Source organism: Chelonoidis abingdonii, chromosome 3 (assembly GCF_003597395.2).
Source record: "Chelonoidis abingdonii isolate Lonesome George chromosome 3, CheloAbing_2.0, whole genome shotgun sequence".
Taxonomy (NCBI): domain Eukaryota; kingdom Metazoa; phylum Chordata; order Testudines; family Testudinidae; genus Chelonoidis; species Chelonoidis abingdonii.
The window spans coordinates 14,064,240-14,092,232 of record NC_133771.1 but is presented as its reverse complement, the minus strand read 5'-3'; the positions used below and the strand labels follow the sequence as shown (position 1 = coordinate 14,092,232).

Sequence of the window (27,993 nt, the reverse complement as noted above, 5' to 3'; positions counted from 1 at the left end):
GCCTAAATGGTAGCGCCGGCCCTGCTCTCAACACTTCCATCTCCTATGTCCATCTCCACCTTAGTCCAGGTGTGTACATTTTTAATATATAAGGCAACACCTCCTCCCCTTTCCCCCTGTCTATCCTTCCTGAACAAACTATACCCATCCACTCCAACATTCCAATCATATGTATTATCCCACCAAGTTTCAGTGATGCCAACAATGTCATAGTTGTATTTATTTATTAGCACTTCTAGTTGAGATGTTGTCTCTTTCAATTAGAAAATGGAAACTGCACCACAAGGACAGGAATTAATGATGGAGAATTCATCCTACACATTGATGTTGACTGTTCTGTGATCTCCAGTGTCATTGAACTGACCAGCAGGTTGTCTCTCTTCTGTTGGAACCTAGCGTGGAAACCAGACAAGAGATTAATGCCACATCATGATATTTGGCCAGTTTTTACCCTAGAAGTTACAGATATGATTCTACTTATATCAATTGTCAAACATGCATAGTCTGCTAAGGACTGCTATGCCACCCACAGTGATCAAAGTTTGTGATGTTGCATCAGGCATCATGTATTGAAGTTCCCAGATCTGGCTCATGCATTTCATTATTAACAAGATGACCTAGCCTGCCATGTATGCCTGTACTAAAATCAGCAATTATGAGTTATTTGCTGTCTTTTTAAACTGGAACTGACTCAAAGTCATGCCAAAAGAAGTATTTTATAACATGTGCTATAACCATCTATATAGCATAGAGACTCCATCTGTGATTTTCAAAAAAGCCCAAAGGAGATTGGTGCATAATTCCCACTAAACTTCAACAGGAGTTGGATGCCAAACTCCCTTAAGATCCTATAAAAATACCAGGTTCTATTAGAGTTATGGACTAATTAGTATCATGGTTTTATCCAAGTAGATGCATTGGCTCTAGTAGGATTCTGTGGTGGTGACTTGAGCAGGCCTGTATTTATTGTTAAAATAATGCTGAGTTTCTTTGTGAATCTTTCATCAACACTTCAAAACTTTTTTCCACTCGCTCTAATTGTTGTTAAATATTTATATTATGGACACACATTTCTGGAACTTCTGCAATCTAAGTTGCATGATTTCCCCAAGATCAGACAGAATCAGTGACAGAGCTCTCAACAGGACTCGTGTCTGGCCACTCATCCCAGACATTATCCTTTTTGATCACAGCTGACTCTTAGGCAGGAAGCTTCCCTGGGCCACTGGATCAACCAAGTTGCATTTCTAACACTGGAGTGGTTTGTATTTCCCAGTGCATTACTGCATTCTCCTCCTCTCACCAAGTAAATAGCCATGATTCACATACAGTACAAACAGTTTAGGCCTGGTTTTAGAAGAGAGATTGACCTACCTACATTGCTCAAGGGTGTAAAAAATTCACCCCCAGCATGTTGTAGTTAAGCCAGCATAGCCATGGTGTAAACAGGTGTAGACTGATGGAAGAATTCTTCCATCAACCGAGCTACTGCCACTCGGGGAGGGGGAGATGGGAAAACCCTGCCCACTGTCTAAGAAACATCCACTCTATGGCACCAGTGCAGCTGTGCTGCATTACCATCCATTGTGTAGACATGCCTTTTCTTCACACTGAACTTACCTCACTTACCTCCTCTGACGTTGCACTTTACAGGCTCACACTAACACACAACATTCAGGTATTTCTCTTCTTCCAGAACATTTTTCATCTGTTTGCTGACGCTCCCCTCTCCCCACAATATAACTTACTGGAGACCTTAGCTCTGACAAACGCTCATGACCAGAACATGACAGGCTGAAGACAATGCCAGCTTCTAAGGGGCCAGAAGCTTCCTGGTGCCGAAACCTTTCTCTTTGAAAGCTAACTGTAATCTTTGGTGTACTCTTGACTTGGGAGGGCCTGGTGCCTATTGTTGTTTGCCAGATTCCAGTGCTGAGAGGCCTTAATTGAGATCAAGACCTCATTGCACTAGATGCTGTACAAACCCATACAAGTCCTTGCTCTGAAGCACCTACCATCAAAATAGACCAGACAGAAAAAGTAAAGTGACTTTCACATTATCCTCATTTTACAGATGGGGAACTGGGGTATACAGGCAGTTAATGACTTCCCCAGCTTTACAAAGATAGAGCCAGGAAATGAACTGAGATCTGATGAGTCCTAGCAGAGTGCCTTTACTGTGAGACCTTCCTTGCACCTACACTGCAAAGCCTGAGATTTTCTTCCTGTCTCCCCTCTGCCCCGCAGCCCTGTCCCCAAGGTTTCTCTTTATCATATGAAACAAATAAAAGAGTTTGTTTTTTAAAACCATTAGCAATAATCATCTCCTGCTGTGCAATGAAATGGATTTCAAGAACTGTCTCCTTTGCAGCCTGCCTATAGAGGGCCCATCTCTCTATTCCTCCTTCATTCACTTTCACAGCTGTAGCAGTGAAAGTCTTGTGATTTTGGAGGTGAGCCTGAGAAAACCTAAACCTGAGATTAGGCAAGATTTTTGAAGTCTGTTAAACTGGGGACTCACTTACACATGGGAGCCAAAGATTCGAGTCCTCCCTCTCCTACTAGGAAAATAGAATTGCATTGTGTTGTAATCTTCTAATAAAAGGCAATGAAAGCTGCACTTCCTGATGGCCTGATTACTCTACACTTATATCCTACCTCCCAGTAAACTGAGTCGTCATAGCAGTTCTCATCAGGTGCTTGTCCCAAGAAAGGCAAATTTAGAATTAAACCTGCAGGAGAGAAAATATGGTGAACTACAATACTCAAACCTGCCATAACTGATGCGTAAGAGAAAGCCTTGGAGGGGGAGTCATGGCCTTTGTCCTATGGCCCTACCTACATCTCTGATTTTGTACTTCCGGAGAGGTACTGACTCCCTTTCAGAAACACCCAGCACCACAGAGGATCAGCCCTTATATAATATCAAGCCACTCAATTGTCTAGGCAGGGCAGGTTAACACTTTCCATTATAAGACCCTAATTTCAGTTGCTTATAGCTTTTCCAAACATAAACTGTTTGGACTGAACTTTTCCATGCTCAGGGTCTGCTTCGGGCTGAATCTTTTTTTGGAAAGTATCAGCTAAAAGGGTTCAAGCTATTTCTGAGAATAAGATTAGGGAAAAATATGTTTATTCCCTTCCCTCCCATGTTAAAAAAAATTCTTACAGCTGTTTCATTGAGAAGTTCTAGACCTCTATGCTTCAGGACTTGAAATTTGGCATGCAGTTGCCCGGGTGTTAGGGACATGCCTTTGACTGTGCTTGTGACAATCAGCTGAAATTTGGTCAAATTCTAAGCCTTTGAAACAATCAGTATGCACATGTTTAGTAGAGGCTGGCAGTTAACTTCTCTGAAGAGTTCATATTTACTGAGCATGGTCCATCCCCATACAGTTCCTATCTGAGACTCAGGAATTCTGGGTTCAGTTCCAGCTTCTGGAGAGACTACAGAGCCTTCTGCCCCAGCCCTCTACCAGCCTGTCCCTGTCCATCTCTACTTCTATTCTCCCTCGTCACCCATCCCAGCTCCTGTCCTGACCCTCCCACTACTTATACTTCCCATCCCATTGCAGGTAGAGTGGGGAGTGTATGTCATTAATTAAGTATATAAGTATAATGAATTCATTCTGCCATTTCCTAACATCTGAGTACTTCACTTTTTAACTTTAATCTCTTTTACAGCATAGGTTTTTGGTGTTTTTAAGATCATATATACATATAAGCTTGCTGACTGATTCTTGGATTTCCATGCAGGATTTCTTAAAAGTGTTGATGGTTTGGAGATGATATGTTACGTGTCTCCTATTGAGCACCCACAGATATACTGGAAAACAAACCAGAAGCTTTTATTACAATTCCACAATCAGATCTTTATGCCTGCGCAGATTCTCTGTGTGTATCCAGCTACGTGGTCAGGCATTCCAGGCATGTTTCCTTAACATATCTGATTTACACCCACTGGCAAACAGATAGATAGCTATTAAATTATTCACTGTTCCAAATTTTTATTGTATTGAAGGTTCCTTAATTATGGATAAAAAAATAAATAACCCAACTGCTAAGTGACATATATCAATGGCAACAGCTTCAAGAAAACAAGAAGATTCCCAATGCGATCCTTATTTTAAAATTCTTTATTGAAGGTTTAGCAGTGGGTAAGGTTGTGCAGGAAGTCAGCCTAGATAATCATAGCAGTCCCTTCTGGCTTTTAAAGCTTTCAATCTGTTTTTTGGTTGACATTGCTTGCACCACAAAGTGCTACCTGAGGATGTCTTTATAGTTTGCATCTTTCTGACCTGCATTTGGGTGCTGTTTGCATCTTACTAACCTGCAAATGCTCCTCCTACCAAAGCAATCCCAACACTACAACCCAGGGCAGCAGCCTGCATGGCAGCAGAAAGAGAGCCAGTCTCCCTGAAAATGAGAAGAAGGCAAATGACAAAATATTAAAATACCACTGAGTTTCCAGAGCTGGTATTCTGCTAGCTTATATGCATGTTTATCATCATCTCCTACTGGATGGGTGTGATTTTTAGGGAAGTTCGTCTGCAGGGGAGCTGTGCTTTCATCACAAAAATTGAAACCATGTAAAATTTATTCACTTTGGGTTTTGTTTCAAACTCAGAGCGTGGCACAGACTAGTTGAGAGGTTTACTGAAGTTCTTCCATGCAAAAAGAGCAATGCTATATTTTCATGTAAAGTTTCCATGAGAGAAAAAGGGGAGCACAGTGTATAGTGCTGTCAACTATTGTGATTTTATTGCAGTCGTAGATTTTTTCAATTCAGACTGTGGATCCTAGATTCAGGTGAGTTCGTGAGAATCTCTTCTGTCATTAGAAAACAAAACTAAGGGCTTGTCTACACTTACCAGGGGTTTGACGTGTGGCAATCGATGCATCAGTGGTCGATTTAGCGGGTCTAGTGAAGACCTGCTAAATCAACTGCAGATCACTCTCCCGTCGACTCCTGTACTTCTCCTGAATGAGAAGTGCAAGGGGAGTCGACGGGAGAGCATCTCCTGTTGACATAGTGTAGTGTGGACCCCGCCGTAAGTAGATCTAAGAACGTCAACTTCATCTACGTTATTCATGTAGCTGGAGTTATGTAACTTCGATCGATCTCCCCCTGTAGTGTAGACAAGGCCTACATTTCTAGCTCTTGTGGGTGCAAAGAAAAGAAAAGAATGAAACTGACCTGAGTGCACCCTAAAGGTTCAGAAACTAGAAGACAAATAAAGAGAACGCCTCTTCCCCAGGTTTTTAAAAATCTCACTATTTTAAGGCCAATCTCAAGATTTATGACCATTCAGGATAAAATACAAAATAGCTGCCAGTGACTGCAGAGAGGAAAGCTTCTAGAGGTTTAGAAGTGCAGTATACAGAAAATCATATCAGTTACACAGCTCAATACACCATGCATTCAAACAAGCCTAGGGTCCTATTATGGTTCTGATATGTACCAGGGCGTTGACAGATTTACTCTGAATTGTTAGGTATGTTTGGCTTTGCAGGTGTGATTGCATCGAAAATGCTTAAGATACGACTGCAGTGGAAGAAGTAGCTTGTAGGACCCACTGGATTTTGCACAGCTGTGTTGTGTACTAGTGAGGTTGTTCTTTTAGGTCACTGGCAGGGGCCTATAGTTCTGGTGTCAAAGACCATGAATCTTATACCTGGTGTGTCATATATGTGATTAGCTGTGATGTCTTTATGTAGATAAGCTACTAATTTTGGACAATTTTGGCATGGAAAAATATATTTACATTTGGGCACCCCTGTAAGAATCATGTTTTAACTGCAGAATCAAGGCAGTATTTAAAAAGGTCTGAAATCAAACCAGAGGTGCATCTTCTGAAAATAAATAGCATTTAAGGTGACCAGATGTCCTGATTTTATAGGGACAGTCCCATTTTTGGGCTTTTTCTTATATAGGCGCCTATTGACCCCCACCCCATCCTGATTTCTCATACTTCCTATTTGGTCACTGTGATGTTATTGACATAATCTGGGACCATATAGAACATGGTTGCAACCAAAGTCCCGTAGTGGCATTGAATCTTGTATAAGGGGGCAGGGTCAAATGACGTGTCTAAGACAAGGTTATGGTTTGCTGATTATAATTACGGTTTCTATATGTACATATGATTTTTGTACTTTAAGTTATGAATATTGGCTCTATACTGTACTTCAAACTTATGCTATGCTTCTGGGTGACATCCCAGACAAGTTAGTGTTAGCTTTGCCGAGCCTGCTTCATGGCCCATTAAGGACCACCAGGTATACAACTGACCCATTGAGAGGAGGCAGTTATGCCTTGTAACTCAGCAAAGTATGCAGGAACTTGCCCATGTGACTCCAGACTCCATTTTCCTGTAATTTTCCACAGTAAGAACAGAGAGCTGTTCTTACACCTGAAAAAGTCTATAAAAGGCTGATGCCTCATCTCCATCTTGTCTTCAGTCCTGCTTCTTACCTCTGGAGGGACTTTGCTACAAACTGAAGCTCTGAACAAAGGATTGAATGACCCATCCCAGCTGGGGATGTACTCTGGAGACTTGATTTGAACCTTCAGTTTACTTCATCACTGCTACAAGCCTGAACTAAGAACTTTGCCATTACTGTATGTAATTGATTCCATTTAACCAATTCTAGCTCTCATCTATATCTTTTTCCTTTTATGAATAAATCTTTAGATTTTAGATTCTAAAGGATTGGCAACAGCGTGATTTGTGGGTGAGAGATCGGATTTTATATTTGGACCTGGGTCTTGGGGTTTGATGCTTTGGATCGAGAGACCCTTTTTTCTTGTTACTGGGTGGTGTTGGTTTTTTCATAACGCTCTTTTCTTCTGCCATGACGAGTGGCTGCTACACCGGTGGTTGCTTCCACTGGGAACTGGAGTGTCTGAGGGAATTGCTTGTGCCTTTGCAATTCGTGCTTAGCTCTTGGGGGTGTAGTGCCAAGGCTCTTTTGTCTGGTGGTTTTGATTTGCCTTAGAGGTGGAAGAGCTCCTGCGGCGCTTGAGGTCTGTGACTGCCCCTGCTTTAAGCAAATTTGTCCTGACTGGCATCTCGCTGGGGGTCCACCAGACACCACATTGTGTATACTCAGCTACTCTCTATCGCTTCAGTGTCTGCTCCTTTTAGTAGTTTTACTCCTGTCACATTTCTACTCAAAATGGGTCTTATTTCTGTTCCTTTTGGAAACAGATTTTTTAAGTGTTGTTCAAGTAGTGTACCATAAAAATGTCACTTTGGATTCAAATTTTCTTAATCCAAAGGATTTATGGCACTGGTAAACCTGATTCAAAGATGCACAATAGGGTAACCACAGGATTATTGTCATTGCTGTACATGCCCCATACGGGCTCAGGGAGGTAAAGGCTGATGAACTATGGCACTTTCTCTAGACTTTTTTTTAAAAGCCTAAGTACTTAACTGTGACATACTCTGTACTGTTGTTATGCAAACAGAGTAATACAGCAGGCCATGATCTCTCTCTTTACACCAGGGTAAAAATCCAGCAGTAAAAACCACACATGAAGTTCTACAGAGTTAACTGGATGTATGACGGTAAGCGAGGGGAAAGACACGGCTGCGGTTTTATGTATATTTACTAGTATACACTGAGTAATGAAAGGCTCACCCTTATTATACAAAATTCTTATGCAGAGCAGCAGAGATGAGGGGTGTTCAGTTTATTTTAAGATTTCATTGCTGTAGTTCAGTTACTGTTATCCACTTCGCATTAAAGGTGGTGTAAGGAATAGGTAAGGCATCTTGGGAATGGATTGTGCCTTAGTGGTTATTAGTCAAGTAATTTCTAGTCATACTTCACCAAGAAACTCCATATTAAACATGGAAGAAAACAAAGTCAGAATGCACTTCACTAAAGAAGACTCACTCCACCTTCTTTCTTTCTTTATTTTCACTTCGGCATACACATATTGTTGATCTTGTGTCACAGTCGCAATGATGCTTTTGTGCAAGACACTCCCAAGTAAATCCTCGAGGTGATAACCCAATGTGTAATTTATGGACTCTCATCATTGTGTCTTGAATTTCTGGTTTAGAAGAAAGAAATTGGACTAGAAAGGAGAGGGAAATGTACACTTCTGTCGAGGTATGGGCTACAGTTTCAGTTCAACTCAGTATTTGCCTATGGTCATAATTATTTGGGTAGAGTGTAAAGTGTATAATATTCAATTTATATGTATTGCTTTCCTAGGGCAGATCTAGACTAGTGCGCGCGCTGTGATTGGGTGTGTCGGGACGGTTAAGTGGGGATAATATACTGGCCAGAAGTGAGGTAGACAGGGGTGCTTAAAGACAGAGATTTCTGGGACTGATCACACTGGGGCGTGGGTACGCGAGCTCGCGCATCGCTGGGCTCCGGGGTTTTGGAGCCACGGCACCGCTGCCTTCTGGGCTTGGAAGGGGCAGTTGCTTAGCAATGTCTGTGGGTACGCTCTTCCCCTCGGGTGGAAGGGTGGGATCCTCAGCCAGCAGTTCACCCTGCCATGCTGCACTGGCCAAATTGCACCAGCCGTGGGGTGCCAAAGTGCAGGACCCCGAGTGGTGCCCCGATTCACCATCCCCTATGTATAGTAGTGGATTTGATCTACCCGAGTAGACGTTCATCCCATCAGTGGGCTTTATAGTTCATTTTTTGATAGTTCAGAGTCGAATATTCCATGCTATGAGATGCCAGACACAGCTGCATCATGTACATGCTTTGAGCTGACTAACTCAGCACGGTTAGGTTGAGGCTGAGGTGTATCTACTGCCACCTCAAAGCTGGCGCTGAGAATTTTTCCGAAGGAATGGTTTCTGTTGGAAAATTTCTGTTCACTGAATCAAACTTCTTAGTTGAAAGAATGGTAGATACAATTTTTGGTGAATTACATTTAGAAACGATCTGGGTGAAGTGAAAATTCCTGCATTCAGTCTCACCTTCATAATGCACTACCCAATCCCTCATTTCCCCAGGGTTAATGGCGCTATCTATGTTCAGGGTGGCAATTATGAACATAGTCTATGGTTCTCTTTTGGTCCTCTCCATTCGCCTGCTAAGACCCTCTGACTAGGTCCTCTGCATAGATCCTATATCAGGGTGCCTTCTCTTTTCTTTCGCCATTCTCTCTTTGCCTCTTCGTAGATTTATTTTAGCAGGTGTGTTTTGTGAGGCTGCTGACTTGAGAAGAGGATGACTTATTGGTGTGCTCGCTCTAGCTGTCTTGCACTGGTTTGAGGGCCCTCAACGCTGGGATATCTGTGTCATTTAATGAGCCCGGCCATTTCAGGAGAAAGATGTGGGGAGGAAATTGGATGGGAGTCCAGAGTAGAGCAACTGAAGAATGACTTAAAGGTCTTGAGAGTGACCTACGAAGGAGGCTGAAAGAATTGGGTTTATTCTAGTTTGGGAAAAGAGAGACTAGAGGAGCATGATAGCAGTTTTCATGTATCTAAAGAGGTTCATGAGGGGGAGAAACTTGTTACCTTAGCTCCTTAATGATCGAACAGAAGCAATGAGGCTTAAACTGCGATCAAGGGAGATTTGGTTAGAATTAGGAAAAAGTTCCTAACTTTCAGGTAGTTAAACACTGATTAAATTGCCTCGGGAGGTTGTGAAATCTCCATCTCTGGAGATATTTAAGAGTAGGTTAGATAAATGTCTATCAGGGATGGTCTAGACAGTATTTGATCCTGCCATGAGGGCAGGGGACTGGACTTGATGACCTTTTGAGGTCCCTTCCAGTCCTAGAGTCTATGAATCTATGAATAAATCAGGAGTAACTCCAGTGAAATTACAGTGCCGTGAAGCTAGTGTAAGAGAGATCAGAATCATGTCCTGCATATTCTACTTTATTTTTAACTTACAGTCAAGAACTTGAACCCGATGACAGAGATGACACCAGCAATACTACCGATTAACATAGCACCAAATGGATAGATGTTCATGTCGGCACAGGAACCCACTGCTACTCCTCCTGCTAAGGTGGCATTTTGAATGTGAACCTGTGCAGGACAGAAAACCCTGAAGAGTAAGATGAGAGCTGGGAATGGAGGCCAGGTTTGTATGTGAATGACTAATGCCACAAGCCTCCTCTGTCTTCACACGTGCTATTTACATTGTAAAGTATTTATCAGTGAAACTTAAAAGTGCATCTCCAATACATTGATGTCAGACTGAGGCAGTCAAGGAATGAATTACAACCAGCAGAGGCCTGGTTTTGATTCTACAGCACAATCGCTGCTCTGTAGGGTCCCCTTCTGTACACAGGGACTGGATATGTAGATCCATGGATCCACACTAAATCCATCTATTGGCAAAAGGGGAGGCTACATAGGTAGTGAATTAGGCTGCTTAATTTTCAGAGGCAGTTCCTATGCATCTTCCCAACCTAGCCAGCAGGCAGGACAGCTTTGAGGGAGGTCACACTCCGATACCCTTTAAAGACATCCTCTTACTACAGGGAACAGCAACAGTAGTTGGGAGACTAGCCAGGATCTGACTTCCCCATTCCCGTCAGCTAGGACATTGTGGGGGAGAAGAACATCCACTTCTTCAAGGTCAGCCCCACCAAAGCTACAAGGACAGCAGCAGGGACCACAACTCCTCATTCCAGTGTGGATTGAACCCCAGCGACCCCCTCACCCCAATGGTCAGCTTTAGGGAGGTGGAGGAGGTGGCTTACCCCCTTGAGCCCCCCTTCCCTCCCTCAGTAGCATTGGCCTAGGCCACTAGTGCCCAACACCAGCCAACTGAGGGGGGATTTTTTGCTCTGTAAAGAGTCCAACTCAAACTATCACTTGAGGGAACACTTGAATAGAATGGTGCAGAGTGGACCCAGGCTCCAACTGCCTTCCTGCCTAAGGGACTGCTGGTGGAGATGGTATGTACCCCTAGCAGGCACGAGGAGGGACTGTCTTTACTACTGACCCCAATGTGGTCTTTCCTTTCCCCTCCCACATGTCCCACCCCTGTAGCCAACCCCAGTTGGATTAACAGTTGGGTTTTAACCCTGGCCCTTCAGTACAACAGCTTGAGTCAATGGACTAAATTCCCTAGCTGGGAGCTGTAGCAAACACACAAATCTCATCATAACCACTAGAGGGAGTGGGGAAACATGCACAGAATAGTGTGGGTTTCACACACACACACACACACACACACCCCACAATACAACCCTAAACTTTTTTGAACCATAAACAAGGGTCGTAGTTTGGTCTGAGTTTGGAGCAAAGGCTCCAGCTACTTATATTTTCTGAACCAGACCATTAATTGACAGCCCTCCATCATTGTAATTCTACGCTAGATTTAATGCCAGACATGGGATTTTGACGTGACTCTTACCATATTCAACTTGCCTCTGTGTTTGACCAGGCTTGAGAGGGCAAAGGCTGTGAGTGTGCATGCAGCCATAGAAAAGTAAGTGTTAATGATCGCTCTCTGCTGGACATCAGGGTGCGCAATGGCAGAGTTAAAACTGGGCCAAAACAGCCAAAGGAAAAGGGTACCTGCATGAATGCGAAAAAATACAACATTAAATCGCAGGAGAGTTTTCAATGTCAGATACTCCATTCAGCAGAACAAGCCCACCAAGAGCAGGAGAATGGGGAAGTGCAATAAGAAATGATTAGATGATTGGAAAAATAATGGACTATTGTCCAGAAGCTTTTGACATCAGAGATGAAAAAGAAGACAAAAGAAATCCCCCAGCTCATGTGAGCTCCATTACCTTCCTGTGACGTGGACAGGAATTCAGAATGGTCAGGTGCTAGTTCTTCCAAAGACTCACTGTGCAGCCCTGCTTAATCACTTAGAGTAAGATTCTGTAATGCTCAGTCACTCTGAGTAGGACGTTATTCCCAGAGTAACTTATAGTGAAACCCGCAGAGAAAGACTTCTCAACATGAATAAAGGTGGCAGAATCTGGCCAGTAAAATCTTTCTGTCTCAGTTTCTCTAGCTGTAAAATGAGCATCATACTAGTACTTACCTACTTAGTACGATGTTAACTCATTAATTAGATCTGGTTGATAGTTCTCCATTGAACCTTTCTTTTAACAGAAAATTGACTTTTTTACCCTAAAGTAATTTTTTTTGCAAAAAATGAACCATCACTGAAATTTTCTGTTTTCTTTTTTGCAATGACAAACCAAAACATTTTCGGTTGCATTGAAAACACATCTGCAGCAGAAGAAAAGAAGTGTGCTGCAAGGAGAGAGAGAAAGACAAGTCTCTAGTATAGCAACATTAGTATTTAGACTGTATCAGCAGCAGGAAGGAACAGCTGACCCATTATTCTGACAATCCACTTCTCTTACTTACCAATCATGGCAAACATGTCTGAGTGGTAGCCTGACTCTTCATTTTTATGTCCTTCTTTCAGACCAGGACGATACAAGACTCGCGCTGCAGCCAATCCAAAATAGGCTCCAAAAGCATGGATTGTCATTGATGCTCCAGTATCAGTGGCCTGTAACAGGGAAAAAATGTGAACCTAGAACTGGCAGCATCCATACTGGGAACAGGGAAGGGGTAGGGTTCCAATAAAGGAGGAATTTGGATGGGTCTGGTTGTGCACCTTCCATAGTGGAGATCAGAGTTAGAAGTTCAGGCTGCTACAGAAAGACACAAGTAAGGATTAAAATGGGATCAGTAACTCTTACCCACCATTTAAACAAGGCACTTCTCTAGTGACCATCTTTAACACTGCTTCACGGTTCTGTTGTTTAACAGAGATTGACCCAAACCTAAACTCTGCCCCCCAGCATCCCTAAAGCTTGGGAGGGTTCACACAATCCCAGTCCCAAATTTCAAGTTGCTCCTCGTTTACTAGTGAGTGAATCAAAACTCCAGATCTGAGCACCCTCGGATTTATGGGGTTTGGACTGGAGTTCTGAGGCTCAAATTGCATCTCTGTTTTTTTTTAAATTACCTTATATATTATATGCTGTGAGAATTACCTGCCAACTGTTAGCCAGGCAGTACAATGTTCTAGAGGAGATGCTGGGCAGATATATACAGACATGGGAGATACAAGAGGAAAAACATAGCTTAGTGTCAGGGATGGATGACTAAAAGATTTCTTGTCTTGGGAACATAGTAAGGTCTGAACTAAAGTCAATGAAAAGAAGTCAGGAGATCTCCAAAGATCTGGATGAGCAAGTTTCATACTGGGCACGAGACTTTCTCTCAAAAGTAGATGGTGCCATTATTTTCAAAGCAGGTCTCTGGGCCCTCTCATGCAGAAAACCAGAATCATGCTATAGACCTAGAAGTCAGTTGCTCTTCATTGCTCTTTGAAAGCCATTTGTCAATTATATACAAGATATTACTATCACCTTTTACCCAAAGGAGAGACTTCAGGAGAGGACTCTGAAGCATTCTGCAGTCACAAGTTATGCTGTAGCCAGGAGTTAGCAATGACAAAGATAGAGGAACTGGCAAGTGAGTTGAGGGAGACAAAGCTGTGTTACACACACTGAAGCAGTATCTGAGTTTGAAGCTAAGCAATGAGATATCCGGAGAGGAGACGACAGATGGAGAAGTGAAGAAGAACAAGGAGGGAGATTGTATTCACCCTATGACAGAGCAAAAGAATGGGAAATAGAATTTTCCACTCACAGAGAACTGTTTGCTATAACTGATGGAGATAATAGTAGCTTTTCCTCCTCAGTAAATGTATATTTCCTACCCTCAGTACGTTCACAACAAGATGTTCATTGCATGAAAAGATTGTGATCTCCAGAATGGTCATGATCAGCATCTGGACTGGACTTGTTTTCCCCAGGACAGCTCCAAATGAAATCAAGACGGTGGCTGTACTGAAGTCTGCATTTATCATACTGTATTTAAAAAAATAAAAACAAAAACCAGTTTAGTCTGAAGAGAAATGAAATGGATCCCCAAACTTGCATCAACACAATCCATAAAGCTAGAACACTCAAAGAGTGAGAGATTAGTTCTGCTAATTGTACATAAAAAACTCCTTATGACTTTTTCTAAGTATGGGGCCCAACATATGCTGTGGGACAAATAGTGGGTCCCAAGGAAGGTTACGTACATGCACAGACTGCATTCTTGACAAGCAGAATGAAATCATGAAGAAAAAGTCAGATGAAACAAGGCAATTGAGGACACACAAGAAGATTGTTATTATCTAATTGTTATTGTTATTGATGTTTCCAAAGGCAACCGTAAGATGAGTAACTCCCTTGTTCTGGGTAAGATTCTCCTCTTGGGTTACATCAGTGTAGCTCAGATCTGAAATTCTACCCCTCCTGTATGTGCCTTTCTTCCACTGTCATCAGGGATAGATTTGCCTGGGTAGGTGTGTGTGTGTGTGCGGGGGGGTTAGTGTTAACTGGTTACTGGAATGGAATAAAAGTATGTTAACTAGAGCTGGGTGAATAACTGATTTTGAGTTTGGCCTGGACAAAACTCAGAAAACATATTTGGCTCCAAAAATACTTGGAATTTGTCAGCAAATCAGAAAAAGGCAAAGTTTAGAAACGTGTCTTCCTCTAACCATTGGCCTTATGGTTGGGGCACTTGCCTGGGATGTGGAAGACAGAGGTTTGAATCCCTGGTCTGGATCAGGGACTTGAATACAAATCTCCTTCCTTCCTCAGGGAGCATCCTAACACCAGGCTTTGGGCTATTACGGGGTGGGTAGCATGCAATGCCTCCTGTTAAAACTGACACACACACACACCCATATATATGAGCCATTGCAGTCAGGGTATTTTGGGTGTTAAATTAACTGGGAATGCCATTGGGCCTGAGAGAGAGTTACACTTACCTTTCGATGTCAATATTAATTGTTTGATTCTTCATGTGCCAAAATCCTTGCAGCAGGGTACCCCACTGGAGACCAAGTGCAGCAATGAGCATGTTGATACCGACGCTGCTGAATCCATATTTCTTCAGGAAGGTCATTAAGAAACCAAACCCAACAAATATCATCACATGGACATCCTGAAAGACTGAAATGACCATGGGCTGATAAAGCGGAAATATTTGGGGCAAAGGATAGGCAATTATTTTCCTACCTAGCTGCTTGGCAGAGAACTATGCACCCAACTAGTGCTCACAGCCAAGATGTAGATAGAAGCCACCCAAACATTCTTCCTGTCTGAAAGATGAGATCTTTGTACTGCAGTTAATGAAAATGTTATTTTTAAAATTTTATTAAAAAATTGCAGCCTAAATTCATTATATTAATGTGGACATTTACCAATCAATAAACAAGCGCCCTCTTCCCTCCCAAAAAAACTTTCACTCTTCTACAATGCCTTATATACCTCTCAAGGATTGCTTTGCTCCCAAAAGATCTGAGTCCCTTTATGAATATGAATAACTTATGTTTCAATCTGAGTTTGAGTTTCTAGTCAGAAAATTACTAGGAATAACTTATTCTTTCAGTCTCCCCAATCACATAAAGGTGTCTAGCAACAACAGGGACCGTGGACATTGTTACTGGAATACTGAGCTTGAAGATCCATTCCCCAAGAGTATTATTTTGCACATTATTTCTATTAGAACTGCCACCAAGACTGCATTACCACCTTATGCCACAAGAGAACGCAAAGTGCATTCACTGAGATCTAATACAGCCGAAGCCATTATATGGTGAGAAGCCTGCCTATTGTCTGCAGATAGAGGAGTCAACATTACATTGGTGAACACTTAAAATGAAACAATATTTATAAACAACTTAGATGAGGTCCCTAATCAAAGTGGCCTAATCAAAGTGGTTTATATGTACTGTCATATTATGGTCCTGATCCTGCATGGAATGCACACAGGCAGACACCAGCACCTCCAGGGAGCCCCACTGAAGTCAATGGAGCACAGATGCTGACCTGCACTCTTCTCACCACAGGAAGGGGTTCCATATGCAGATTATATGCAGAGCCTTACCTTCAGACTGGACAGTCTCAGATTTATTTTATAATATAGGATCTTGTCCTGACATCAATATGGGATCTCCCACTCCCCCACCCCAGAATTGCACCCAAACCTTTCTGACAATCATGGTTGTGGTTACTATTTATTTTTAAGGGTTACACAATAATCTTAGATTTTCCATTTTGGAACGTTGATTTACAGCTAAATTTTTGACTGCGATTTAAAAAAAAAATGTTCATTTTGATTTGCTCGCAAAACAGTTCCCTTCCTTGTAAGAAGGCAAGTTAAAATGACCCCAAGGTCTGGTTGTGTATAGTATAAAGCATATATATAATTCCATGATAGTGAATTTTATTGTTATGCCAATGGAATATATTTATCCATTCTGTGTTTCTCAGAACATCTTGAAATAAAGAACAGGTTCTCTGGTCACTCTCTCTGCTTGGTAGGGCGGCTGCGGTAATGGTCTCTGGTAGTTTGAAAGAAGATCAAATAGAGTTTCACACATTAAATGTTTCACCAAACCGAAATGGCGGAATTAACACATACGCATGGACCACAACGGAAAACACACAAATCCTCAGGGCCGCCCAGAGGATTCAGGGGGCCTGGGGCAAAGTGGGGGAGCGGACATAAAAAAAGGCACCACTTGCTGCGGCGTTTGTACTCACTGGGCAGTGCTCAGAGTTTGCAGCAACAGTGGGTCCTTCACTCACTCCGAGTCTTCCGCAGCACTGAAGGACCTGCCGCTAAAGTGCCGCCGAAAACCTGGACCGCCACCAGGTGAGTAGCCAGGGAAGGGATTCTTAGCCAGGGCTCATTGGGCTCCTGTGGGGCCTGGGGAAAATTGCCCCACGTCCGCCCCCCTCTCCCTGGGCGAACCTGCAAAATCCTAGAGGATGCTTTTCTCTTGAGGACTAGTACGGTTGTTATTTCTAGGGCTGGCAGATTTAACTACATGACTCTATTTGTTTCATGGAGTTTTTGTGTGGTTAAATGCTCCTAGAATTTAGCTTTGAAAATCTCACCACAGGATCCAAATGCTTTACTTTCAGTGGAATAAGCACTTCTTCTGTGCCTCAGTGGACTGAGTGGTCATTCAAGCCTTTTCCAGATCAATAAATCCTTTTGAAGTCCCTCTTTCAGCAGCACACCCTTAACCTCCTACAGGCAAAACGTTATACTCCAGAATTTAGCAAGGATTTATTATAATATCTGTTGACCTCTCTGCCAGCACTGGCCATCAGAATTTCACCAAGTGCTTTGGCCAAAAACGGTATCAGCTGATTTTATCTCCAAATGTCCGCTGCAAGGACAGAGCAGGCATCCTCCTACTCTTTGCATATCTTCTGCATGTGTTCTGCAGCTACATGTTTCAGGCCATTCTCCACTGGAAACTTCCATAAGCTGAATAACAAGCTAGAGAACATCCCCCAGTTTCCCCCAAGTTACTAGGGGGAGCTGTTCTAGAACTTGATTTTAACAAATAGGGAGGAATTCTTTGAGAATTTTGAAGTAGAAGGAAGCTTGGTGAAAGTGATCATAAATCATAGAATTTCATGAACCCTCTAAGCTTAATTACCAGCTAGATCTGATAGGCTGCCACCAGCCAAGAATTTCCAGTGTCTTGGCTCCACTCGGTCTCCCCAAAACTTCTCTGGGGGACCAAGACTCAGAGGCTCTGAGTCTTGCCACAAAGGAAATAAACCATTCCCCCCGACCTCTCTTCCCACCCAGAATTTCGCTCTCTGGGCTAACTTGAGACCGTTACTGATAGCAGACTCTTTTACATCACAATACCCAGAAGCCAGTCTCCTCTCTTCACAAAGAGACAAACCCAAAGACAAGGAAAACAGAAAAGATTCTATTCTCTTCCCCCATAGCTTCTTTCGCCGCTCTGGGACCACTAGAGAGTTAAACACAGAGAGCAAGTTTCCCCTTCCCCCTCTTTCCTTTCTCCCTACCAATTTCCCTGTGGGTCATTAGAAAACAAAAATCAACAGGTCTTAAAAGAGCAAACTTTAATAAAAAAAAGGAAAGAAAAGAATAGAATAACAGTTCTCTTAATCCTAGATGGTAGATACAGGGTTTTCTCACTTATAGAAACTGAATAAACAATAGAAAGGATAAACGAAGCCTTACCCCAAAACAATATAATTTAAAGTACTTATAGCAAATACATCATAAACAGACTCCACCAGCCAGGATACACAGATGCAATACAGCACCAATTTAAAAGACTATATCTTTGCTACCTTGTACTTACAACGGGAAACAGAAAATTTGAAGGGAACTGGAAATAGACCCTCCTCATAGCTGAGAGAGCACAGAACAGACAAAGACCCCAAGTCAAAGAAACCCACCCAAATTCCCTCCTTAAGCTTGTTGAAAAAATCTGGTTTCCCTGATTGTCCTCTTTCAGGTGTTGGTTCCCTTTGTTAAACCCTTTAAGGAAAAGAACATAACCCTTAGCTATTCTGTTTAGGACAACTTGATTTAACACATAGGAGGAATTGTTGAGAATTTGAATGTAAAGGATAGCTTGGGTGAAAGTGATCCATAATCATAGGTTGGCAATGTCTAAGGAAGATAGAAGGAGTATAGCAAAATAGAGACCATGGATTTCAGGAAGGCGGATTTTTGGTAAGCTCAGAGAGCTGATAGGTAAGGTCCCATGGGAATCAAGACTGACTGGAAAACAGCTGAGGAGAGTCAGCAGTTCTTCAAGGACACTATTAGGGCCCAAAAGCAAGCTATTCCGATGGCATAGAAAAGCGAGAAAATGTGGCAAAAGAGCCACCTTGGCTTAACCGCGAGATCTTGCATGACCTACAAAATAAAAGGAGTCATATAAAAAGGAACTAGGTCAGATTACAAAGGTGAATATAGGCAAATAATACGGGAATGCAGGTGCAAGATTAGAAAAGCAAAGGCACAAAATGAGCTCAAACTAGCTATGGAATAAAGGGAGAACAAGAAGACTTTTTATCAATACATTAGAAGCAAGGGAAACCAAGGACAGGGTAGGCCCACTGCTCAGTGAGGAGGGAGAAACAGTAAACGGAAATTGGAAATGCAGAGATGCTTAATGACTTCTTTGTTTCGGTCTTCACTGAGAAGTCTGAAGGAATGTCTAACATAGTGAATGCTTATGGAGAAGGGGTAGATTTAGAAAGAATATAAAAAGAGCAAGTTAAAAATCACTTAGAAAAGTTTGATGCCTGCAAGTCACCAGGGCCCGATGAATGCATCCTAGAATCTCAAGGAGTTAATAGAGGAGGTATCTGAGCCTCTAGTCTATTATCTTGGAAAGTCATGGGAGACGGAGAGATTCCAGAAGACTGGAAAAGGGCAAATTAGTGTCCATCTATAAAAAGGAAAAAACAACCAGGAAACTACAGACAGTTAGTTTAACTTCTGTGCCAGGGAAGATAAATGGAGCAAGTAATTAAAGAAATCATCTGCAAACACTTGAAGGTGGTAAGTGATAGGGAATAGCCAGCATGGATTGTAAAGAACAAATCGTGCCAAACCAATCTGATGGCTTTCTTTAGATAGGATAACGAGCTTTGTGGATAAGGGAGAAGCGGTGGATGTGGTATACCTTAGTTAAGGCATTTGATACGGTCTCGCATGAATATGCTTATCATAACTAGGCAAATACAATTTAGATGGGCTTACTATAAGTGGGTTGCAATAATGGCTGGATAACCGTAACTCAGAGAGTAGTAATATTAATGGCGTCCCAATCCTGCTGGAAAGGTAGAACAGTGGGGTTCACAGGGGTCTGTTTTGGACTGGCTCTGTTCAATATCTTCATCACGACGTTAGATGTTGTGGTATAGAAAGTACACTTATTAAGTTTGTGGACGATACCGAACTGGGAGGGATTGCAATGCTTGGAGGACAGGTTCAAAATTCAAATAATCTGACAAATTGAGAAATGGTCTTAGGTAAACCGGATGAAGTTCAATAAAGACAAATGCAAAGTGCTCCACTTAGGAAGGAACAATCAGTTTCACACATACAGACTGGGAAGAGACTGTCTAGGAAGGAGTATGGCAGAAAAGAGATCTAGGGGTGATAGTGGACCACAAGTCTAAATATGAGTCAACAGTGTGATACTGTTGCAAAAAAAGCAATGTGATTCTGGGATGCATTAACAGGTGTGTTTAAACAACACACAAGAATCACTTTCCGCTCCTACTCTGCGCTGGTTAGGCCTCAACTGGAGTATTGTGTCAGTTCACTGGGCACCGCATTTCAAAGAAAGATGTGGAGAAATTGGAGAGGGTCCAGAGAAGAGCAACAAGAATGATTAAATGTCTTGAGAAACATAACCTACGAAGGAAGGCTGAAAGAATTGGTTGTTTAGTTTGGAAAAGAGAAGACTGAGAGGGGACATGAATAGCAGTTTTCAGGTATCTAAAAGGGTGTCATGAGGAGGAGGAGAAAACTTGTTCACCTTAGCCTCTAATATAGAATAAGAAGCAATGGGCTTAAACTGCAGCAGGGAGCTTTAGGTTAGACATTAGAAAAAGTTCCTAAGTGTCATAGGGTAGTTAAGCACTGGAATGAATTGCCTCGGGAGGTTGTGGAATCTCCATCTCTGGAGATATTTAAGAGTAGGTTAGATAAATATCTATCAAGGATGGTCTAGACAGTATTTGATCCTGCCATGAGGGCAGGGGACTGGACTTGATGACCTTTTGAGGTCCCTTCCAGTCCTAGAGTCTATGAAATCTATGAAATCCCCCACTTGTTTATAGAAAATCTAGCAGCAGCCTCCAGGTAGCCAGTATTAGTAGTGAATTAAACACCTCACACAGCACCAGAGACCTCCCTGATCTGATCTTAATCTCTCAGTTAAAATGACATTACTACAATCTTTCAGAGCAAACCACTAAAACAATAATTTTCCCCAGATTCAGGGGGTAAAACAGCCTAGAAGGATTCCAGCACAGATGGTCACTGACCTTTCCTTTTGAATGAAAGAGACAAAAGAAAATTGATGGGTTCTGGATTCATGCCAGAATGATATTCCCGGATAATCAAATGAAGTGACAGTTCCTGTTTCCATCTCATTTGGAGACGCAAGGGTCAAAATCAATAGGAAAAAAAAGTTTATAGCTGCTGTACAGATATTACTAATTGTTATTATTATATTTTATTATTGTCAGTTCTCCATGCCTGCAACCAACTGCTTGTGGGATCAGGGCCTGAAATTGTAAGCATAAAACAATGCACAGAATTTATGAAGTGTTATGACCCTGGCAAAGCTGTTCCATGAAATCTGTACAGAGGATAAATCTGTAAAAGCTGTATGAAAACATCTATTGTGGCTTTTATACAGAAACAGCTTATTTGCTCTGCTTCCACAGAAATGAATTTGAAGCTTCTCTACAAGTAAGTATTTGAACATGTTGTGATGCAGCTCTTCATTTCTTTTGGTTAAACTCACTGCGGGTGTAAGAAGATAGAGCGGATTTAACCCTTGGTATAACTCCGTTGACTTCAACAGTTACATCACACATGAATTTGATACACTGCAGTGACAGTTGCATCACAACACAATTGAATACTTATTTTTTCGCAGTCAACCTAGCCATGTACTTTCTCTGACAAACAGCAAGGGCAGTAATCATGTCCCTCACAAAAACAGCCCTGAACAGCATTTTTCCCCCTCCTGGTGAAAGTTATGGTTTGTTCTATCAGACTGTTAATTGCTATTGTTTGCAATCTGTTGCTTAATTCACCACAGAAACAAAACAAAGAAATCTGTTTAATCTAAACAATCAATTATGTCTATGTATAGCATCCCATTACTCCATGTCTTGAGAAAAGAATACTGGAGGGACCAGATAACAGTTTTCAAATATGTTAAGGGCTCTTATAAACTCAGGTGCCAACTTTTTTCTGCGCTGGTGGGTGCTCGTACTCCCAGCCCCGCCCCCGCCCCTGCCCCGACTCCACCTCTGCCCCAACAAACCCACCCTAACTCTGCCCCTCTCTGCCCCTATTAGACTCCTCCCCAAATCCCTGCCCTGCCCAGCCCCACCTCCCTCCCCCAAGCATGCCGTGTTCCCCTACTTCCCCCATCCCTCCCAGGCTTGCCCTGTGAAACAGCTGGGAGGGAGCGGGGAGAAACAGGACACAGCGGCGCGCTCAGAGGAGGAGGCAGAGTGGAGGCGGAGGTGAGCTGGGCCGATGAGGCAGGGTGGAGAGCTGCTGGTGGGTGCAGAGCACCCACCATTTTTTCCCGGTGGGTGCTCCAGCCCCAGAGCACCCACGGAGTCGGCACCTATGGTTATAAAGAGGATGGTGATCAATTGTTCTCCATGTCCACTGAAGGGAGAACAAGAAACAATGGGCCTAATCTGCAGCAAGGGAGATTTAGGTTAGATATTAAGAAAAACCTTCTAACAATAAATTCTGGAATAGGCTTCCAAGGGAGGTTGTGAAACTCTCATCACTGGAGGTTTTTAAGAACAGGTTAGACAAACACCTGTCAGGGATGGTCTAAGTTTACTTGGTCCTGCCTCAGAGCAGGGGGCTGAACTTAACGACCTTGTAAGGTCCCTTCAGCCCTGCATTTCTGTCTATGCTAGAAAGTTTTACTGAGTGTTAATGAAAATGACACTAAATGTGATCTAGGGTAACATTTTCATAAGAGGCCAAATACCATTTTCAAAGCTGTCTTAGACTCTCTGGTGAGTCACACTGCCTTTCATTGAGGCTCCTAAGTTTCTTTTGAAAATGGGACATAGCTGTTTTTGAAAAAAATCCCCCTAGCCCTTAGTACGGACAAGTACAATTGTGTTTAAAAACACGTTAACTGGTTGGTGCTTATCCTAGGCACTCCTAAAGGTTGACCAAGACTAGCTAACACGTTTTAAGCATGTCTGTCTTTTGTCTACACTAGGTTCAATGCCCTGTTCAAAATTTTGTCAGTTGATAGATTTTAAGGCCTAAAGGAACCAATATCATCTTCTCATCTGACCTCCTGCGTAGTGTAGACCAGAGAATCTCACCTAGAATCTGTCCCCAGCCACAGCTATTTTTTGAGATTCCTTTGAGAAAGACGTCCTGTCTTGATTTGAAGATTCCAAGTGATGGTGACTCTAAGGCATTCCTGGGTAATTTGTTCCAATGGTTAATTGCCCCCACTGCTAAAATTTATTCATTAAAATGTGTTAATGTTAAATAAGCATATTGACTACTAATTAAATTAATCATTCAAAGGTGTTAATTAATATGTGTTTGAAACACTTCTCATTTTCCTAGTGCAGACACGGCCTTTGCAATGATTGGCAAGTCTGTGAGATTTTGGGGCAGTCCCCACCTCAATACTGCCCTCCCTTGGTTCCTCCCCTTGTGGATGTGTAGTAAGCCCAGGGTCTGCATAATTTAAAACCAGACTTGGCTGGAACACTGTTTCATCAAGACTCTGATAGGGACCAACACCTCCTAAAAGTCAATGGTGCTAAGCTGACCCACACCAGCCCATACTTCTGGCCCATTTCTTCCATGTAGAACTTCATCTGGAGTATGAGCAGGGCTCTCTACTGTTTTGGAGGGATATTAAGGGGCTTGTGAAATACAGAGTTTGTGAGCAGTGTCTTGAGAAAGACATGAGACAGGCAGGTGCTGTTCAAAGCCACCACACACAAATCTGCCAGTGCAGCCCAATGCTGATTTAGCAGTTCCACTGCCAGGTCACTCTGCATGACTGTTGATCTCCGTGCAGGAAATGTGTCAGTCCCATAGAAATTCTCTGGGGTGTAAAATAACTAATAGTGACTTCAGCTGAGACCAAGGAGAGAACAGTGTTGCATAAATACAGGTGTCAACACAGCCAAGTGAATTTATACCTGCTGAGCATCTGTCCTAGAGGCTGTAAAGAAGAGTCAGTCCCCTATTCTCTGCTCAACAGCTTACAGAGGCCATGAAGGTGCTGCAAATAGCTGGGGGAAAATTCCCCTGGTGCAGGGCAGCTGTATGTAGTCCTGTGCTGCCCTAACTCCAGCCCCCAGCCAAAGAGGTTCTGCTACGAACTGTAGGAAGAGTTTCTATAGCACTCAGAACTATGGAGACTTCTACACTTCTTATTCTTGCTTTCAACACCCTACGTTATGCGGCCTCTACCAATGTCATGGGCCTGTTCTGCTTTCGTGTCCTTCCTCCACTCATACATCCTTTCCATGTCATCTAGGATGCCAGCTGTGATAGCCCCTTTGTCCCCTCCTCCTTCTCTGCAAGCTCTTATACTTGGAACACCATCTCAAAATCAATTAGACAAGTCTCCACTGTCACCTCATTCCAATTGCTTCTGAAATTCCACTTCTGTGGCATCAGTTGCAGAAATGAGCATGTCTGTACTTTAACGTATAAAACTAAACACAATAGGAAAACAGAATGTTTGAGCCAACCGAACCATACGTGCTCCCTCAGTTTAGGCCATATATACTTGTTTGTAAGACAAAATTTTTAGTAAAAAAGGGAAGCATCAGACAAGGGGGTCGGCTTATGAACGCATATAGAGAGAGGGAGAGGTGGGACACAACCTCTCCCCCAAACAGAAGGGGCAAGGAGAGGCAGCACAGCCATCAGAGTCAGAAGGGAAGAAGTAGGGCCAGAGCCTCTCCGCTTCTGGCCACGCTGCTCTCCTGTCAGCCTCAGAAGCAGCTGCAGCTCTGGGGCTGGCAGGCTGCAGCCATGCTGCTAGACCCTGCCCCCCAGAGCAGGCTATGGCTGCCTGGCCCGGCCTGCCAGAGCACGCTGCGGCTGTGCTGCCCAGCTGGGCCCACTGGAAAATGCGGCCGCGCTGCCTGGCCCACCGGAGCATGCTGTGGCCGTGCCGCCCGGCCCAGCCCGCTGGAACATGCTGTGGCCACGTTGCCTGGTCTGGCCTGCCGGAGCAGGCTGCGGCCATGCAGCCCAGCCTGCCAAAGCAGCTCCAGCCAAGCCAGAGACATTCTCACCTGGTCTGCCCCAGTTAAGGTGGGAAGGGATGGGATGGGGAGAGTGTGGGGGTCCCTGGCTAGGGGTGCGGTCATGTGGGGGGTGGTCACAGGGATTACTCCCCTGACCCCCAACTCCCCTCCCCCAAATTTCCCCACTAGTTGCTGTCCCAGTCTGTCAGAGTAAGCAACTGACAGGCCGGGACACTTTGTTTACTTAGGTTTACCTCCAGGCCTGCAGATGCTCGAGGTAAACAAATCATCTCTGCCCACCAGCGGCTTATCCTGATGGCCCGGGAGCCAAAGTTTGCCGACCCCTGAATTATAGGGTCAGCTTATGAATTGGTCATAAAAATTTGCCATTTTTACTTATCCATCTTGTGGGGGTCGCTTATAAACAAGCTGGCTTATGAACGAATATATACGATAATTAAAGATCCATAATATCTTATTCTAAATTACATCCTGAGGCAGATCCAATGGGATTCCAGACAGGTGAAGCAGTTCACACTAGAAGATCTGATTAATATCTATATTAAACTAGTCTAGAAGCCCTAAAGCATATCAAGGCCCCATTGTGCTAGGTGCTGTACATAGGTAGTGAGATTCTGTCCCTATCCTGAAGAGCTTACAGTCTAAGTTTAAATCCAGATTCAACAAATACGTTTAGCCAAAAAATATTGGTAGGGGAGGGAGAAGGGGCTAACTGCAATACTAACTCACCTCGTGTGTGAGCTCTCTGAGGCAGAAAATTATCTGCTTTGTGTTTTCTAGGATATGCCAAGCCCCTTTGTAGGTGCTACAAAAGGATAGATGACACTAATGTTTAATAATGACAATAATGATACTACCTATAGTTCTAGCTGAAGGTAGGTTACAATATTTTTCAACTTGACACAATTCCCCTAAGTTTGCAGAAGTGCTCTTCTCCTGCACTTTTCTCCTTCACAAGTAACAAGCCTCCTAAGACCCAGGGCTTACAGGCTTTTCACACATTGCTCACTTGAAGTTCTGACCAAGATAGTGCGCAAATCGGAAGTTACATTCCCTGGCCATGAGTCATACTGGAGAGGAAGCATGGAGTCAGGTATTCGGGGTTTTCCCCGCACTCTGCAATTGCCTCTTTGTGTGACTTTGCATGAGTCACTTGCCCTTGGTCTGCTTCCACTTTTCTTTGTAGATATCCGTGGAAGAAAGGCATTAGGATAATGCTGAGTAGTCTTATAACTTGTACTGAAAATCCAGACATGAGTTTTTACATAATATACTAAATCTGTGTGTACAATTAAAATCCAATTCTATAGTACAGTACATGAGCACATGTGTTACATGATAGTATATCTGATTCCCCATGGCCTTGTACCTGTCATTTATACCTGTGCAAGGTGAGAGTTGAACAATATAATATCAGAATAGCAACACTTAATCCGCGCTTTGCACGGGCATAAATGACTACACAAAGAGCTGGGCAGTGGAGAATCAGGCCTAGGGGTCAGAGCCTTGGCCCAAAGATCACTCTGGAAGTGCAAAGGGACCATAAAGCTTCCTAGAATGGGGAGCGGGGGATTCCTGGTTCTACACTATCTTCTTCAGGCCTCCCATTGTATGGAGCATGCCAGGGGCCTGCCAGGGAGAGGAAGTATGGCTGGAGCCCTGCTGAACTCTGGCAATCCGTTGTGGATGTAACAGCATTTTTTGGGTGAGTTACCAGCCTATATAAAGCAGAGCAGCCTCAGAACTGCCATAACTGACGGTAGGGTCCAAGCAAGGCCCTGAGAGCCCTGAGAATTGAGAGAGGAACCAGGTGGTATAATGCCACTTTTTTCCACCCCTGGGTCCTGTGTTCAGTACAGTTCAGGATTAGGTGCTTAGCTGCAGGCACTGAGATTTCATGGGCCCCTTGAAGTCAATGGAAAGACTTTCAGACTTCAGTGCTCTTTGGATCAGGCCTCTGGTGCTTAGATATCAGTGATGGGTTCGTTAAAAACACTTGAGATACATTTAGATAAGAGATGGGAGACTGAACTAGAAGGACAATTGCTCTGCTCTGGGATGGAAACTCCTGTATTTTTGTTCCAAAGAGAATACTCAGGGCTCAGGGCAAATTTTTTTCGCTCAGTGACTCTGCTGCATTGACTTCATTAGGGTTGTCCCAATGTAGCTGACTTTGACCTTCCATGTTGGTCCATTCACATCTGAATAATGTACTGTTTTCCCAGCTCCCCCACATGGAGAATGTACCATTTACTATACGAACAGCAAATTAACAGCACATGACTAATAGAGTGGAATCAATGAAAAGAGCCCATCGTTCTGTCCTTTCTGTAACAGTCACTAAAAGACAAGTTGAAATAATGCTTCAAGAATGATGCCTACTAACATTTACCACAATAAGGCCCTTTCAGTAGAAAATAAATGTTTGAGATTGCAGTTTCAGAAAAGAATATCTAAACTGATGTCAGCAAATCACACAGTCCCCATTTGTAAAGTGTCCTTGCTATTATTTTATTCCCATGGATCAGCTCTTCGTGAGGAGAGAAATAGAAGGCAAACAGCAATATTATTGTCCGGGCAAAAGAACCTCCCAAAACAGCTTCAGACTTTTACAGCATAACAAACAAAAATGTATAAGGATAGCATGTTATAAACTTCCCAAAATGCCATGATTCGGCAAGTGGAACCCTTCGAACTAGAATTCTGGTTAGTGGTAACTGCATACTCTGCCCAACCCTTGGTGCCATTAGTTATAGAATAAACAGAACAGAAGGGTTGATAAGTAGCAATACAATTCATTTTAACAGATGAGCCTGAATTCCTGCACAATCACTCAAAGGAGTATTGCAACCTCAGCTTCTCCAAATCTTACCCTGCTATGCAAACAATAATACTTACATGGATATAGTAATAGTTTATCCTTTTCGCTGGGCTGGTTGTTTTCATATCTTACAAATATCCCAAATAAAACAATAATTAACACCTCCAGAAAAATTGCCAGGATAGAGAATTTGAACCTCATGTTGGTAGCAAAGGCTGAAGGCATAGTGAGAGTGCTCAAAGCTGCAAGGGCTTGATAAAGAGAGAGGCTTGCTGTTTGCCTTCAATGGGGCTGGATG

The 27,993-nt window shown here is 43.0% G+C and overlaps 1 protein-coding gene across 1 annotated transcript; it reads right to left on the bottom strand.

Annotated features, from left to right (window-relative positions):
• Window positions 1-207: 207 nt before the first annotated feature.
• On the bottom strand, window positions 208-27,993 carry RHAG (Rh associated glycoprotein). Its single transcript, XM_075063604.1, has 11 exons — window positions 27,773-27,993; window positions 14,812-14,995; window positions 13,705-13,855; window positions 12,336-12,483; window positions 11,359-11,522; window positions 9,878-10,019; window positions 8,023-8,089; window positions 5,208-5,249; window positions 4,331-4,416; window positions 2,659-2,732; window positions 208-392 (listed from the first exon to the last, which is right to left on the bottom strand). Exons 1-11 carry the CDS (start codon window positions 27,918-27,920, stop codon window positions 315-317), a joined length of 1,284 nt encoding a protein of 427 aa, XP_074919705.1. The 5' UTR covers window positions 27,921-27,993; the 3' UTR covers window positions 208-314.